Source organism: Danio rerio, chromosome 16, assembly GCF_052040795.2.
Source record: "Danio rerio strain M-AB ecotype USA chromosome 16, GRCz13ab, whole genome shotgun sequence".
NCBI classification, from domain to species: Eukaryota; Metazoa; Chordata; class Actinopteri; order Cypriniformes; family Danionidae; genus Danio; species Danio rerio.
The window spans coordinates 12625466-12640703 of NC_141036.1; the positions used below are offsets into that span (position 1 = coordinate 12625466).

At 35.3% G+C, this 15238-nt stretch overlaps 1 protein-coding gene across 5 annotated transcripts in view; it reads right to left on the reverse strand.

Annotated features, from left to right (window-relative positions):
* The window catches only part of ephb6 (eph receptor B6), a 158348-nt gene that overhangs the window by 13927 nt on the left and 129183 nt on the right, over window positions 1–15238 (reverse strand). For all 5 annotated transcript variants that reach the window (XR_015511128.1, XR_015511129.1, XM_087286753.1 and 2 more), the window contains 8 exons: window positions 11868–11992; window positions 10534–10696; window positions 9524–9638; window positions 8841–8896; window positions 6291–6407; window positions 2943–3190; window positions 1842–2060; window positions 1445–1594 (listed from right to left, as the gene is read on the reverse strand). Coding sequence is in view for 3 of the 5 variants with exons in the window: in XM_087286753.1 (XP_087142879.1) it covers window positions 1445–1594; window positions 1842–2060; window positions 2943–3190; window positions 6291–6407; window positions 8841–8896; window positions 9524–9638; window positions 10534–10696; window positions 11868–11992 (1193 nt within the window). In the remaining 2 variants the exon portion in view is untranslated. The remainder of the gene's footprint in view (window positions 1–1444; window positions 1595–1841; window positions 2061–2942; window positions 3191–6290; window positions 6408–8840; window positions 8897–9523; window positions 9639–10533; window positions 10697–11867; window positions 11993–15238) is intronic.

Genomic DNA, 15238 nt, shown 5'->3' on the forward strand with positions numbered 1-15238 from the left:
GTGGAGATTGGTATGAGTGTAGGATCCAAACTGAATTTTCATTAATTGCACAGTCTAAGTTAATAGTATTATGATGAATTATTGTAAAAATCTTGACTCTTCGTGAACAAGTAGGTTACTAAGAATTTAGTAACTTACTTTCAAGTCGATTAAATAAATGGAAGGGACATTTCAGTAATTGGTAGATGCTGGTGGGGACACAGCCCCTTCATTCATGCCAATTGTACGCCTTTGTTATGTTACAAAAATAAATGTAGTGTAAAAGCAAAAGCGGTTCAATCCAACACTATAAAGCTGTACTTATTAAAGTGGCTGAATAGTTGACATTTGGACTGTGTTGTTCATAATGCTTCAAGTTCAAACGTGTTTTTGCTGCAAAGTTTGAGTGCAGGTTGGCTAAGTTCACATCTTGGAGCTCTTAAACCGAATAATTCTTTCAAATCCGTATAAAGAAAACTAAAAAAGGGCAAAATACTTCAAAGCAGCTAAAAAAATACAGACCTGCAATGTTTTACTATTTATTTGAACACAGTGATTGAGGTCATGAAAATGACTTCTTTAAAAATACACCAAAATCTGCTTAATGTCACACTCTTACACTAATGCTGCTGTAAACTTTAATCCAAAGCAGTCAATTGCACACACAGTGCGGTGAGGTTTCCAAGTTTTCTGAGCACTTTCCATAGACATCAATATTTTTTTATACTGTACAAATGGTACGTAAAAAAATATCCCTTTTTTACATTTATTAGTGATAAAAATAGGGATATAAACGTCTCCACATGTTAAAAAAAAGCACCTGAAACACACACCTACGACCTCACACTCACCCTACAAAGCGTATATTCTATCCTCTCCTCTTAAACCTACCTCTAAATCCAACCTTTACAGAAAATAATCTGTATGTTTACATTTTAATACTTTATTCTGTTTGATTTGTGAGCCGTTTTCCAAAGTTTTGGACTAAAAAATGTCTCCACCAGGCAAAACTTACTAGTATTTCTATACTTGTGGGGACATTTGGTCTCCATAATGTAAGGAATACAAGATGCACACAAACACACACAGTTGTTTTTGTGAATTGTGGGAACATTTTATAGGTGTAATGGTTATTATGCTGGAAAACTGTATTTTCTATCTTCCCACCTTGCCCTAACCTTTACAGGAATCTTTGGGCATATTTACTCACTCAAAAAATTAATTCCCATCTTTGCCTTTTATAATTTATGCAAGGCTTGTAATTCATCCTTTTTTATAAGCCTTTTGAGAAACCGTGACATGGGAAATGTCATCTTAAGTCACCTTGTAATACTAATGTCATCCCCATATACACACAAGTAAACACTGTATTTAGGCAGGTGTCCAACAGCTCTCTCTAGTGTACATCTGGTGGATTTGTGAAAGCATGGGATGCAAAAATGCCTGTGAAATTTGTAAAGCTCACCTCTTGGTTGCTCATGTCCCAGTACGGACGTTCTCCATAAGACATGACCTCCCACATGAGTATCCCGAAGCTCCAGACGTCACTGGCGGAGCTGAATTTGCGGTGCTGGAAAGCTTCAGGAGCCGTCCAGCGCACTGGGATCTTACTGCCCTTGAATCACACACATCAAACACACAAAAATCAAAACACATTACACTGATTTCTTACTACGTTTGATTCAAAGAGGAAAAAAAGTCAGCCAATTTTATTCTATGTGATATATCGGAATAATTGATGTCTTACTGATTCTTTAAATGTGATATTGTATCTCTCTCATTAATAAGCAGAGTTAAACAAACATCACAATGATTTCCACACATCCTGAACAGCATTTTGTGTATGTTTATTCATAACGCACCAGTGAAGCAGTGTAGGTAGGCATATTGTGGTCCAGGCCCCTCATCAGTCGTGACAGGCCGAAGTCAGACACTTTACAGACCAGGTTTGAATTGACTAGAACGTTTCGCGCCGCAAGATCCCGATGGACAAAGTTCCTCTCTGACAGGTAACGCATTCCAGCCCCGACACCTCTCACCATCCCTACCAGCTGCAGCACGCTGAACTGATCCTCATTTTCCTAGACACAATATGACAAATATTTACAAATATGATGCCATTTCAGTACATTTCACTTAAAGTAAATCTTGTCATTTTTAATAAAATCATAACAACAATCTTATATTATAAATATATATTTATACATATTTTATATATAAGTAATATTATTATTTTATATAATTTCTTCTTTCATGTAATTTATTCTTACCCTGAAAAAAGCACACAAGGGGGACCTATTCATAAGCTTTGAGACTATTTAATTTAAGTTTCATCTCATATTGTAAACATACAATTATAATATTGTATATAATATAAAACTTGATATTTATATCATCAAAAATATGTTCTTTTCTTTAATGTATTTCCTCTAATGTAAAAAGCCTCTGTTGTATTTAATTTATGTAAATTAAAAGACATTTTAACATATTTTCTAACACTAAGAAAAGCATCTGTGGGGAATTTCTTCTTGCCATTAAAAAAGTTATATAGTTTTTTCTATATTTATTATAAAAATATTAAACTTAATTTGAGATTTTTCTTGCCCTTAGAAAGGCATCTAAAGGTACTTTCATCTTGTCATTTTAAAAATATATAAATATAACTATTATAATAATTGATTTTAAATTTAAAAAAGTATAAAAAAACAAAAAATAAAATAAAAAAACATTGAGTTTATTTATTTTTATTAACCCAAGAGAGGCATAGAGGTGGACAATATATAAACAAATAAACTCCCTTCCATCTGGTCATATTTGAAATAATACATTATAATATTATTTGGAATCATAAGCACCATCTGTTTCTCATGGCAATATCAAACCAAATACAAACATTTTATTATATTCTCACACAACTATAAGCTTATAATAAAAAATAGTGAATGTAAGATCTTTTTTCTTACCCTGAGGAAGGCGTCGAGAGGGCCGTTCTCCATGAACTCTGTGATGATGCGCTCAGGAGGGGTGCGCGTGATTACCCCTTCTAGTTTTAGCACATTGGGATGATCAAACTGGCCCAGGACTCCTGCTTCACTGAGAAACACGTTCTTCTCTCGCTCTGTCACTCCCCATCGCAGAGTCTTCACCGCCACCAGAGCCTCCCTTCGGCCGATCGGCCTGTAGCGACCCCTCGATACCTCCCCAAACTGAGCTGAAACACACAGACACACTTACATTAAATTCCAAGTCAACCAAAAGTTGCTGAGACTTTTACTTTAAGTGATGTTGATGTACTTCCAGTTAAAATGGAAAATTTGACGGTGGTCGAGAGAGCTAAGCATTAAACACATGCAACATACATTAAGAACATGCAACATACATTAAGAAAAGCTCTTCATCCGTTTGACAGCACATGTATCCTCACAAAGAATACACATTAAAGAAACCTTGTCTTTTGTATTTTATTAGCCTAAATAACCATAACGTAAATAGCTGGGTCAGTCACATTTTAGGGTCCCCTTGAAACAATTTGGTTGTGTTCTGTGCTATTCAAAAGTGTTGTGATGCATTTTTTTTTTTTGCGTTGTGAGGATTTGCTGCATGTGTGCTGTTAAACGGATAAAGACCTATTCTCAATTTGCTGGTGTTTTTTGTAATTGCATGCGTTTTCTTAAATTGCAGCACGTTTGTTGAGCAAATGGCCAAGTTTAGGAACATTGTAGATGAAGTCATCAACTAACAAAGAAACACCACCATTCCAAATGCTGATGCAAATGGTCAGACTTTGGACATTATCTAAACAAACTTTTAAAAAAAGGTAGATTAATTTGCACTGATTAATTGTTTACAATGCTAGCAAAAAAATAAAAAACATTGCAAATGTTGATTTCACATGGACTTTAAGGCAACACTTAAGGAAAACAGACCAAAACGTTAACTACCAGTTTTCGCCACCTTTTCCCAGTTGATTGAAAAATCGCAAACTTTTCTAAAAGATTAGTTTTAAACATGCAGATGAGGCATAAAAATATGCACTAAAATATGCATTCAAAGTTCTTTTATAACAAAGGAGGTTTTGGGAATCTCTTTTTATCATGTTTTATCAGATAATTCATAAAATACGGTAAACAGTCAGAAAAAAAGTTTAGAATAAAACGATGCATACAAGAAGGCATATTATGAACAGATCCCGCTGTAAAAACTTTCAAAATTTAGATTTGAATTGTACATAGAAAGGCAGCATGGTGGCGCAGTGGGTAGCACAATCTCCTCACAGCAAGAAGGTCACTGGTTCGATCCTTGGCTGGGTCAGTTGGCATTTCTGTGTGGAGTTTGTTTTTCCTGGGTTCGTGTAGGTTTCCTTTGGGTGCTCCGGTTTCCCCCACAAGTCCAAAAACATTTGGTATAGGTGAATTGTCTGTTATAGCTAAATTGTCTGCAGTGTATGTGAGTGAATGGGTGTGTATGGATGTTTCCCAGTGATGGGTTGCTGCTGGAAGGGTATCCGCTGTGAAGAACAAGTGCTGGAAAAGTTGGCAGTTCATTCAGCTGTGGCGACCTCAGAATAATAAAGGGACTAAGCCGACAAGAAAATGAATGAATGTATATAGTAGATATCAATACTTAGATAGAATATAGATATGAAAAATATATATCATTATGAATACTGTGGAGTCTGGTGTAAGTGCTGCTGAAGTATAAAATTAGTAATATATATTTTAAAAATTAAAAGAATTATTTCAGAGGAAATTGACTTTAAAAATATGTAAGCTACTTTAACCAGACACAAGGAAAAAAAAAAAAAAAAAAAAAAAAATATATATATATATATATATATATATATATATATGGGCGACGCAGTGGTGGAGTGGGTAGCACGTTCGCCTCACAGCAAGAAGGTCGCTGGTTTGAGCCTCGGCTCAATTGGCATTTCTGTGAGGAGTTTGCAAGTTCTCCCTGCGTTTGCGTGGGTTTCCTCCGGGTGCTCCGGTTTCCCCCACAATCCAAAGACATGCGGTACAGATGAATTGGGTAGGCTAAATTGTCCGTAGTGTGTGTATGAGTCTATGTGGATGTTTCCCAGAGATAGGTTGTGGCTGGAAGGGCATCCGCTGCGTAAAAACTTGCTGGATAAGTTGGCGGTTCATTCCGCTGTGGCGACCCCGGATTAATAAAGGGACTAAGCTGACAAGAAAATGAAGGAATGAATATATATATATATATATATATATATATATATATATATATATATATATATATATATATATATATATATATACAGTATAGATAGATAGACAGATAGATAATGCTGCAATGCCCCAAAATCTTTAAACTGTCACTGAAAAAACAAAAACATGCAGTGTTTAGCCTGCAGTTTCTCTTAAAGGGACAGTTCACCCAAAAAGAGCTAATTTGCTCATATTTGCTCACCATCAAGTGGTTATGAGTCTTTATAAGTTTTTTGTATTATGTTGCATATAACAGAATATACATTAAAAAAGCTTGAACGTAACCATTGACTTACATAGCAGGAAAAGCAAATACTATAAAAGCCAATGGTTACCGGTTTCCAAAATTCTTCAAAATATCTTCTTTTGTGATCAAAAAAAAAGAAAGTCAGTCAAACGGGTCTGTGAAAAACGAAGTAACAAACGAGTACATGATGACAGAATTTTCAGTTTTAAGTGGGTTTCAGATCCCACTTTATATTAAGTGTCCTTAACTACTATGTACTTACATCAAAAAATAAATACAATGTACTTACTGTGTTTATAATGTATTTGAGAACACTTGTGGTGCTTTTGAGTTAGGATAGAGGTTGGGTTATGGACAGGTTTGGTGCCATGAGTAGGTTTAAGGGTGGGTTAAGTTGTAAGGGACGGTCAACAGTGTATATACAAATGTAATTACAAAAGTTAATCACAGATGTAATTACATACATGTATTTAATCAAGCATAAGTACACAGTAAATACATGTATTTACACAATAAGTACATTGTAACAAACTATTAATTCCTGTGCAAATATATGTTAGTTAAGGCCACTTAATATAAAGTGTGACCGGGTTTTAAATCTAACATGAATCTTGTCAAAGTTTGCAAAGAATCAAAAATAACAAAAAAAATCTCAAATGTGAATTAGGTGCATTCCATCAAGTTATTAAAGTGGATGACTGTAGTATTGGTCACCTAGTAATCAACAGTAAACAAGGCAAGATTAACGAAGACAGCTGATTATGTAGTTGTAATGTTTGCTCCATCAAAGTTAATGGCTACTGTTATCTCATATCAAACATTAACAGAGTACTAACCAGCACCGATGACCTCCTCGATCTTCAGATGAGCTGGGTCAATTTCTCGTGCAAATTCTTTGACTGCTTCACTGGGGTCTTCATAAGTGGAGGGGTCCACGTAATATTTCACTCCACCTGAATAAATAACAACATCCCGGTTACGGTTCCTCTGCAGAGATCATCTAATGACAGGTTTTAAAGGCGCTGCTCAAACTGTAGTAATACCACAAAAATTTGCACCACAGACAGCCCTGCAAACAGAAAAACTCCTGACACGGCACTTTCAGCATCTGTGTTAAAATATCAAAACTGTCGCCAGCTCCTCCTTATTGTGGTGTAGACAGAAGACATTACTGAAACGCACTTATTACATAGTAGTGGTAATTATAAGGTAGCCTGAACGTTATGGAAGCATGTCTCTGCCATGGGATAAAAAATAAGCTCATTGCCAGTTTTATCTCACAAAGGTTATTATGAGATAATATAGATAGAAACACATTTTTGGATAATTGTGATTAAAACTATATGGATAAAATATCTTTAATAATAATAATAATAATAATAGAATATCTTTATTATTTCTTCAATTGTTTATATCTCATAATTCACACGTTTTTACTCAGAATTGCAATGTTTTTCTGTAAATGATAAGTCTGTAAGTTTACTTATTAGCTTTTACAATTTTAAGTGTGGAGCGACACGATGGCTCAGTGGTTTGCACTGTCACCTCAGACGAAGAACATCACTGGTTTGAGTCCCAACTGGGTCCGTTGGCATTTCTGTGTGGAGTTTGCATGTTCTCCCAGTGTTCGTGTGAGTTTCCTCCGGGTGTTCCGGTGTCCCCCACAGTCCAAAGACATGTGGTATAGATGAATTGAATAAACTAAATTGGTCATAGTGAGTGTTTGTGTGTGAATTAGTGTGTATGGGTGTTTCCCAGTTTTGTGTTGCAGCCGGAAGGGCATCTGCTGTGTAAAACATAAGTTGTCGGTTCATTCCACTGTAGTGACCCCTAATAAATAAAAGGACTAAGCCAAAGGAAAATGAATGAATACATTAAGGTGGATTGAACATAAAACAAATAAGTTTTTCCCAAAACAAACCCCAAGAATTGAGTAATTTCAGCTCATTTTAAATAAGTAGTTTAAACAAACAGCAAACATAATTTTTGAGTGCACTTTCTCCCAATTTTGACTTTATTTCTTGCAATTCTAAATACAAATCTGACGTTTATTTTTTTTTAGAATTATGAGACAAAAATAAAATTGCAACACAAAATATAACTTTTTTATTTCTTACTTTTATTTTACTGGCACAAACAAGGTTGCATAATACACAGCCCTCTTTGAAAAATGTCCACTGTTTTTCCAGCATTAATCAATACATTAAAATCTATTATAATGAATGCAAATAATATTTTAAGTAGCTTTTTTAAAAACAATTTTGAGTCATTTTTACTCTTTTAAATATATAAACATATGTTAATAGTAAATATTACAAGCAATAAAATATTATAATTAAAAAATCTTTATGTAAATGCATAATGTATATCATCTAAATATATTTATTCATTCATTTTTCTTCTGGGTAGTCCCTTATTTATCAGGGGTCATCACAGCGGAATGAACCGCCAACTTCTCCGCCATATGTTTTATGTAGCGGGAAACCCATACACACTTATTCACATACATACACTACAGCAATTTACCTTACCTAATTTACTTTAGAGTGCGTGGATTCTGGGGTAAAGTGGAGCACCCAAAGGAAACTCATGCGAACACAGGAAGAACATGCAAACTCCACAGAAATGTCAACTTGCCCGGCAGGAACTTAAACTAGCAACCTTGTTGCTGTAAGGCGACAGTGCTAACTACTGAGCCAACCCTATATATACAGTTGAAGTCAGAATTATAAGCCCCCCTTTAATTAATTATTATTATTATTTTTTTCATATTTCCCAAATGATGTTTAACAGAGCAAGGACACTTTCACCAGTATGTCTGATAATATTTTTTCTTCTAGAGAAAGTCTTATTTGTTTTATTTTGGATAGAACAAAAGCAGTTTTTAATTTTTTAAAAAACATTTTAATGACAAAATCATTAGCCCCTTTCAGCTATATTTTTTCGATAGTCTAAAACAAACCATTATACAATAACTTGCCTAATTACCCTCACCTGCTTAGTTAATCCAATTAACCTTGTTAAGCCTTTAAATGTCACTTTAAGCAGTATAGAAGTGTCTAGAAACATATCTAGTCAAATATTATTGACTGTCATCATGGCAAAGATAAAATAAGTCAGTTATTAGAAATGAGTTATTAAAACTAATATGTTTAGAAATGTGTTGAAAAAATCTTCTCTCTGTTAAACAGAAATTGAAGAAAAATTTTAACTGTATATTTATATAAATATATTCTGTTTCTTATAATAAATGGTTGAAAATGCCTAATATTTTATGGAAACAAGCTACAAATCATATATATGAACTATTTAGTTTCCCTGCATTCATATAAATTCTGCGTATTTAGGAGAACACAAAACACATATGCACTCATGAAGGCTCTCACCTCTGTTGCTGATGTATCGCTGCAGTCGGTCACTGTAAGGGCTTTCTCTCCTTTTACTAGTGGAAAAAGACACACTAATTCGTATGATGTTGTGTATGTTTATATATTGCTTAAAGGGTTAGTTTACGCACAATTTAAATGTATTCACTATTAGCTCACCTTGAAGTGGTTTCAAACCTTTATTTGTTTCTACCTTCTGTTGAACAGTAAAGAAGATATTATAAAGAGTGTTTGAAACCAGTAACCCTTGACATTCATAGTAAGAAAAGCAAATACTACAAAAGTCAATGGTTACGGGTTTCAAACATTGTTTCTAACAGTCAATCACGTTCCTGGAGGACCACCAACACTGCATGTTTTGGACGTCTCCTTTGTCTGTTACACCCATTACAGCTCTTTCAGTCTCTGCTAATGAGCTGATGATCTGAATCTTGTGTGTTTGCCTAAAGAGACATGTAAAATATGCAGAGCTGGTTGTCCTCCAGGAACATGGTTGAGAAACACTGGATTATAATATTTAATCTTGTGTTCAACAGAAGAAAGAATGTTTAAAACATTTGGAGCAATCTATGGTAGGGAGGGTAAACGATGACAGAGTTTTTGTGTGAACTATCCCTTTAATATCTGATTAACATATTATATATATGATTAATATCTGATGTGGAGAGTTTCAATGTTCATACCTTCGGAACACAAACACAATGATGATGGCGATCACAACCAATAGAAATGCAGCTCCGCCCATTACTGATCCAATCATAAGAGGCAGACGATTCTGAATCTGCTTTGACTGTCCTTCTATAAAAGGGAATAAATACATCAGATTAAATAACAAAAATATTTCATTACATTCACAGAGTAATTACAAATACTTTAAAAACAAAACAATAATATTGCAAAAAGAAATGATAGTTTTTAAAGTAATTTTGTTACAATTTATCTGTCATTTCCAGTGTTATTTCAGCATTAAATAATAAAATACAAAAAAATATTATTATTTTGTATGAATTTGTTACTATGATTACAAAAAATGTTACATTTTAATAATAAATGTTATGAATTCTAATAAAATAATTTTTTAAATTTCATAAAAGTTCATTAATATTAAAAACAAACCTTACATGCATACATTAGTGTGTGTGTGTGTGTGTGTGTGTGTGTGTAAGATTTTGTTTCATATATATTTGTATAAATGTTTAATTCAGGAATGAATTTTAATGAATGGATTTTGTCATAAATAGAACATTTTAAACAATATGTTTTTAAATAGATAACGTTGTACAAGCAGTTACTGTCAATTTAAATAAATTTAATGGATAAAACGAGCCTGTAATTAAATTAGCTGTTAATTGTTTATGAAACTAGTACTTTAATTGATAGACTCGTAACAATTCTGACAAAAAAATAGGAGTAGAAATAGCAGGAAAAGGCACATAAGGATAACCCATTTGTCTACTAAACAGCATTTGGTACTGAAGCAATAGTGAAAATAAATAGCATTTCTTATTACATAAAACACTGAAAAAAAAAAAGATGACTTAATTAACTCTGAAAAGCAGAATCAGTAATGACCCCCTAAGGTCAAGACCTCCTCTGTTTAAACCCAGAAGAGACCATCATCACTTATATTCATCTGAATATGCTAGTTAATGCAATCTAGAAGGACAGGTGGTGTATTGTGTTGTTGTAGTACCAGATGCGAGTGTGCTGAAGTAGATGGTGTGGCTGTAGGGCCCGAAGCCTCTTTCATTACGAGCGCGGATCTGGAAGGCGTAGATGGAGCCGGGAATCAAACCTGTGACTGTCACTGTGTTTGTTTCACTGTACATGCTCAGAGCACTGTCTTCATCAGACCCCTGATACACACACAAACATAAACAAACACACAATACATATGAGCCTATGTCATGATACCACATTGCAGACTGATATGAAGGCATATTTAAAATGACTGCAGCAGTTACTCAACAATCTGATGCCTTTTATATACTCCTACTACATATACATTTACTGTATGTAGATGCTCAGAGCGCTGAGCACATAAGGAGAGCCTAATTACTAGGATAGGCTATTACATAAACCAATATGTAGTAACTACAGATATAAAGACAGAATAGTAACTACAGTATATACAGTATACCAATTTTAGCATCATAATTCCAGTCACATGATCCTTCACAATTCACTCTAATATATCTACTTACTACATATATGTTTATGTAATAGGCTATCCTATATAGATAGGCTATGTATTGGTAAATACTGTAACTACACCAATTTTAGCATCCTAATTCCTCTCACATCCTTCAAAATTCATTCTAATATGCTGATTTGCTGCTCAAAATACATTTATTATTATTGTGTTGACAATATTTGGCAGGTTTTCTGATGAATAGAAAGTTCAGAAGAACAGAATTGGTCTTTTTGTGAGATTATAAATGTCTTTATTCTCATTTTTGGTTCAATTTAAAGCAACCATGGTAAATAAAGTATTACATTTGAGAATTAGGTCCCACTTTATATTAAGTGTCCTTAACTAATATGTACTTACACAGGATTTAATAGATTGTTACAATGTACTTATTGTGTAAATACATGTATTTACTGTGTACTTATGCTTGATAAAATACATGTATGTAATTACATCTGTAAATAACTTTTGTAATTACATTTGTAAATACACTGTTGACCATCCCTTACACCTTAACCCACCCTTAAACCTACCCATGCCACCAAACCTGTCCATAACCCAACCTCTATTCCAACTCAAAAGTACCACAAGTGTTCTCAAATACATTATAAACACAGTAAGTACGTTGTATTTATTTTTTTGATGTAAGTACAAAGTAGTTAAGGACACTTAATATAAAGTGGGACCGAGAATTAATTTACCCCAATAAATAAACAAATACAAAATGGGAGTGTATAATGTTAGTAAAGTTCTTTAGTTCAGATGAATGCAGATCTTTGGATCTTTTTATCCATCAAAGAAGCCCGTTTTCCCTCAGCAGCAGCAGTATTATTGACCTTATCATAGTATCGCAGCTGGTACTCCAGGATGTCTCCGTTGGGTCGGTCGGGCTGAGGCCAGGACAGGGTGATGGAGTCCTGAACTCGGCTCAGCTGGTGCAGCATCGGGACCTCCGAAGGCACTGACACACAAACATGTCATCATTAAAATGTCCACACGGGGGCTCAACGCTTCTTTATCAGCAGCCTACTTTTCTATCGCTTCAGACAGCCAATGCTTTTCTCATTATAAACCTTTCATAATTGTAATAGCGATAAGACACACGTGGATTCACAAGTAGGTCTAAATGAACTGTTCCCATCGCGCTTTGTTGCGCGTTTGACGGTTAGTTAGTCATTGCTGAAGCCTCATCCATGTTAATGAGGTCATGAGTTAAGCATTCTCCCCCCGACCCTCAGTATCGACCCTGATCTCCGTCTGTGGGTCAGTCATGTGGAAACACACAGAGAGGTGACTCAATCAACAGCAGATCAGGCTTACAGACACAGTTCACACACACACACACACACACACACACACACACAAAAGGTAAAAAATAATAAATTTATTCAGCCTCAGGCCACATAAAAGATGACCTTAAGTTAAACATTAAAGTTACTGCAAGTTTTTAACTCTTCTAAACCATAAAAAACATCATTGGAAGTAAGAAACAGGCAAACTGAACATTTGTCATCCTACAAATAATGCTGAAGTTAGTTATTCTCCTTTTAAAATGTGCGTTTCTTGTCAGAATGTCTGTCTTTTGGCCCGTTTCCACTGAGTGGTACGGTACGGTACGGTTTGGTTTGGTACGCTTATATGGCCGTTTTCACTGTCAAAAGGCGTACCGAACCAAACCGTACTGTACTACTTTTTTGGGACCCTTTTTTTAAGGGTCCCAAACACAAGAAAGGGTACCAAAAGGCGGAGCTAGACGCGCAGCTGAACGCTATTGGTTTACAGAGATAAGAGATCTGTCATTCATTACAACAAGCTAGAATGTAAACAAATTTTTGAAATACACAGCGAGAGATTACAGCGGAATTATATATTCATATATCATCGTCCTGATGAACAGCCACACAGCCATGGAGTAGAGCAGAATCTATCCTGTGCCTCGCAGTTTTTTTTACGAGCCAGTCTGACGTGCGAGCGGTTTAGCTTTCTTTCTTGCGCTCGCCGCACGTCTATATCTGAAATAACAAACTTCTTGAACTGATAATAATAACGTGCGCTTGATTATTGACGTGCTTTGGAAACCCGATCCCGTGAGAAGCTGACAAACGCGAGAATGACATACTCAGAAAGAAAAGGACAAACGCGAGAGTGGAGCGCGAAAAAAAAAAAAATAAATAAAAATCGGAGCACGTTATTTCTTCAGCAAACGTGAACAAACTACCTTGTTTTAATTATTATTATCACCTTTTGGACTAATATGAACTGGGAATGATGGAATGACTCTGTAACAGAGACTACATGACATGTGCTGCTGAAGATTACAGACACAGATGAGAGGTTTTCACTGACTGTAGGCTATATTTTTTGTTGTTTTGAACCTAATTAAGCACGAAATGTATGATGTGTGTACTTTTTCTGTAGTTGGTAACATATTGGAGACTGTAAGGGGCTGTATGTGTTCATGTATGTTCATTTATTTATTTATTTTATATAATTACAGACGTTATAGTAGGCTATTTTGCACTGTCATTTATCTGCAGTTATAATCAACTCCTGTTTATAGAAAAGTTAGTAATAAACATTTATACAGAAGTATTTATGTGTGTAAAGCATCTGTTTTGTGAGAAGTGCTTTTAATATGATATGTGAACGACCTGTGCAGCTTTACTGTAGACATTTCCTTGAGCGAGAATGATGTGACTGAAACTTTCTGTCTTACACCACGCCCACCAAAAGGGTACCCTTTATAGTGGAAACGCAAGCCTGATAAAGGTGACCCGTACCGACCTGAACCATACCATACTGTACCAGTCAGTGGAAACGAGCCATTTGTTTTGGTCTCTATAACCTGCTCACTACCCAACCCAGGCTCATTCGGAAAACCTACCACTATACATTTATGGTGAGTGGCAAATATGTCCCAGGAACTACTGCTTTTGCAGCTTTTGTTTTCGCGAATCCACCTGAGGCCGCTGTGCATGCTTTTTAAGATTTCAAATTTCTCTTGCGAGTGCCATTCACACCTGCTGTTCTCACTTAAATCCACCAGAGGCTGACCCACCATCCTCCCTTAAACTCAAACAATAGTGTTTTCAAAATCACAGATTGACCTGCCCACCTGTTTCCCTAAACCCGACCGACAGTCAATCCAGAAAAAGAAAAGCCCTCGCCTGATTTTTACAACGTTTTCAGATTTTACCACATGATCTGCCTGTTATTTACTTTTTTATTTTTAGGCTTCTGTTTTCATCTCACCCGCTTTCTGGAACCAATATTCACTCGAACCCTGTCGTTGTAGTGAACTCTTCTCTGTCTTAAGTCTGCTGACATACATGGCGAGCTAACTGGACAAACTGATAACAGCTGGAAAGCTGCCCGTACGGAGGAAAGTGGTCAACTGGTAAAAAAGGACAAGTGTCATATTGCTTCATAGCATTCGTTTCAAAGACGAAATAGACATACATACTTCTGGCTACATAATTCGCGATAAACAAAAATGTAGAGGGACGTTTTCAGAATATGCCTATGTTGCCACTGTTTACATTTCACCACTCTAGCTCGACAGGAAACACAATGTGTTTCATTTGAGTAATGAAGGCTGCCTCAAAATATGCAGGCGCAACTGAAAATGCGACTTCTGGATGACAATAGCAGCCTCTGAAATGAGACGCAGATTCAGAGTTATAAAATTCACAAGGAGGTTTTAAATGAGAAAATAATACAAATCTTCCAAATGTAAACCTTGTGTAACAGTGTAAAGCTCAATCGTCCGATTGTTTTTGTCGTTAATCTAGCATCCATAGTTTTTGACATGTCGTAGTTGGAGGCATCAGGTGAAAAAATCTAATAGTGCCTGTTTGCAGACTGCAACAGAGAGGAGTTACTTGAAAGGGGCATATCTTGTAGCAGGAACGTAAGCTGAAGTTATCAAGATCCCATTAAATCATGCGAGATGTCAAAAAGATATGCTGTCGGCATGATGGCAGTAATATTATTTTTCATCATCATTTTCAGTAAAGCAACCATTTTCATTAGTTTACTTCAAATTTATTCATAACCTAATTCATTTGATATATTAATAAATTCATTGATTTAGCAACCCCACTCGCTGACTTATAACAGCGAGGTCATAAAATATGAAAGCCTCCACAACTCCAAGATGTCCTCGTTATAGTTTGCTCAGTCAGATACATTATATATAGAGGACATT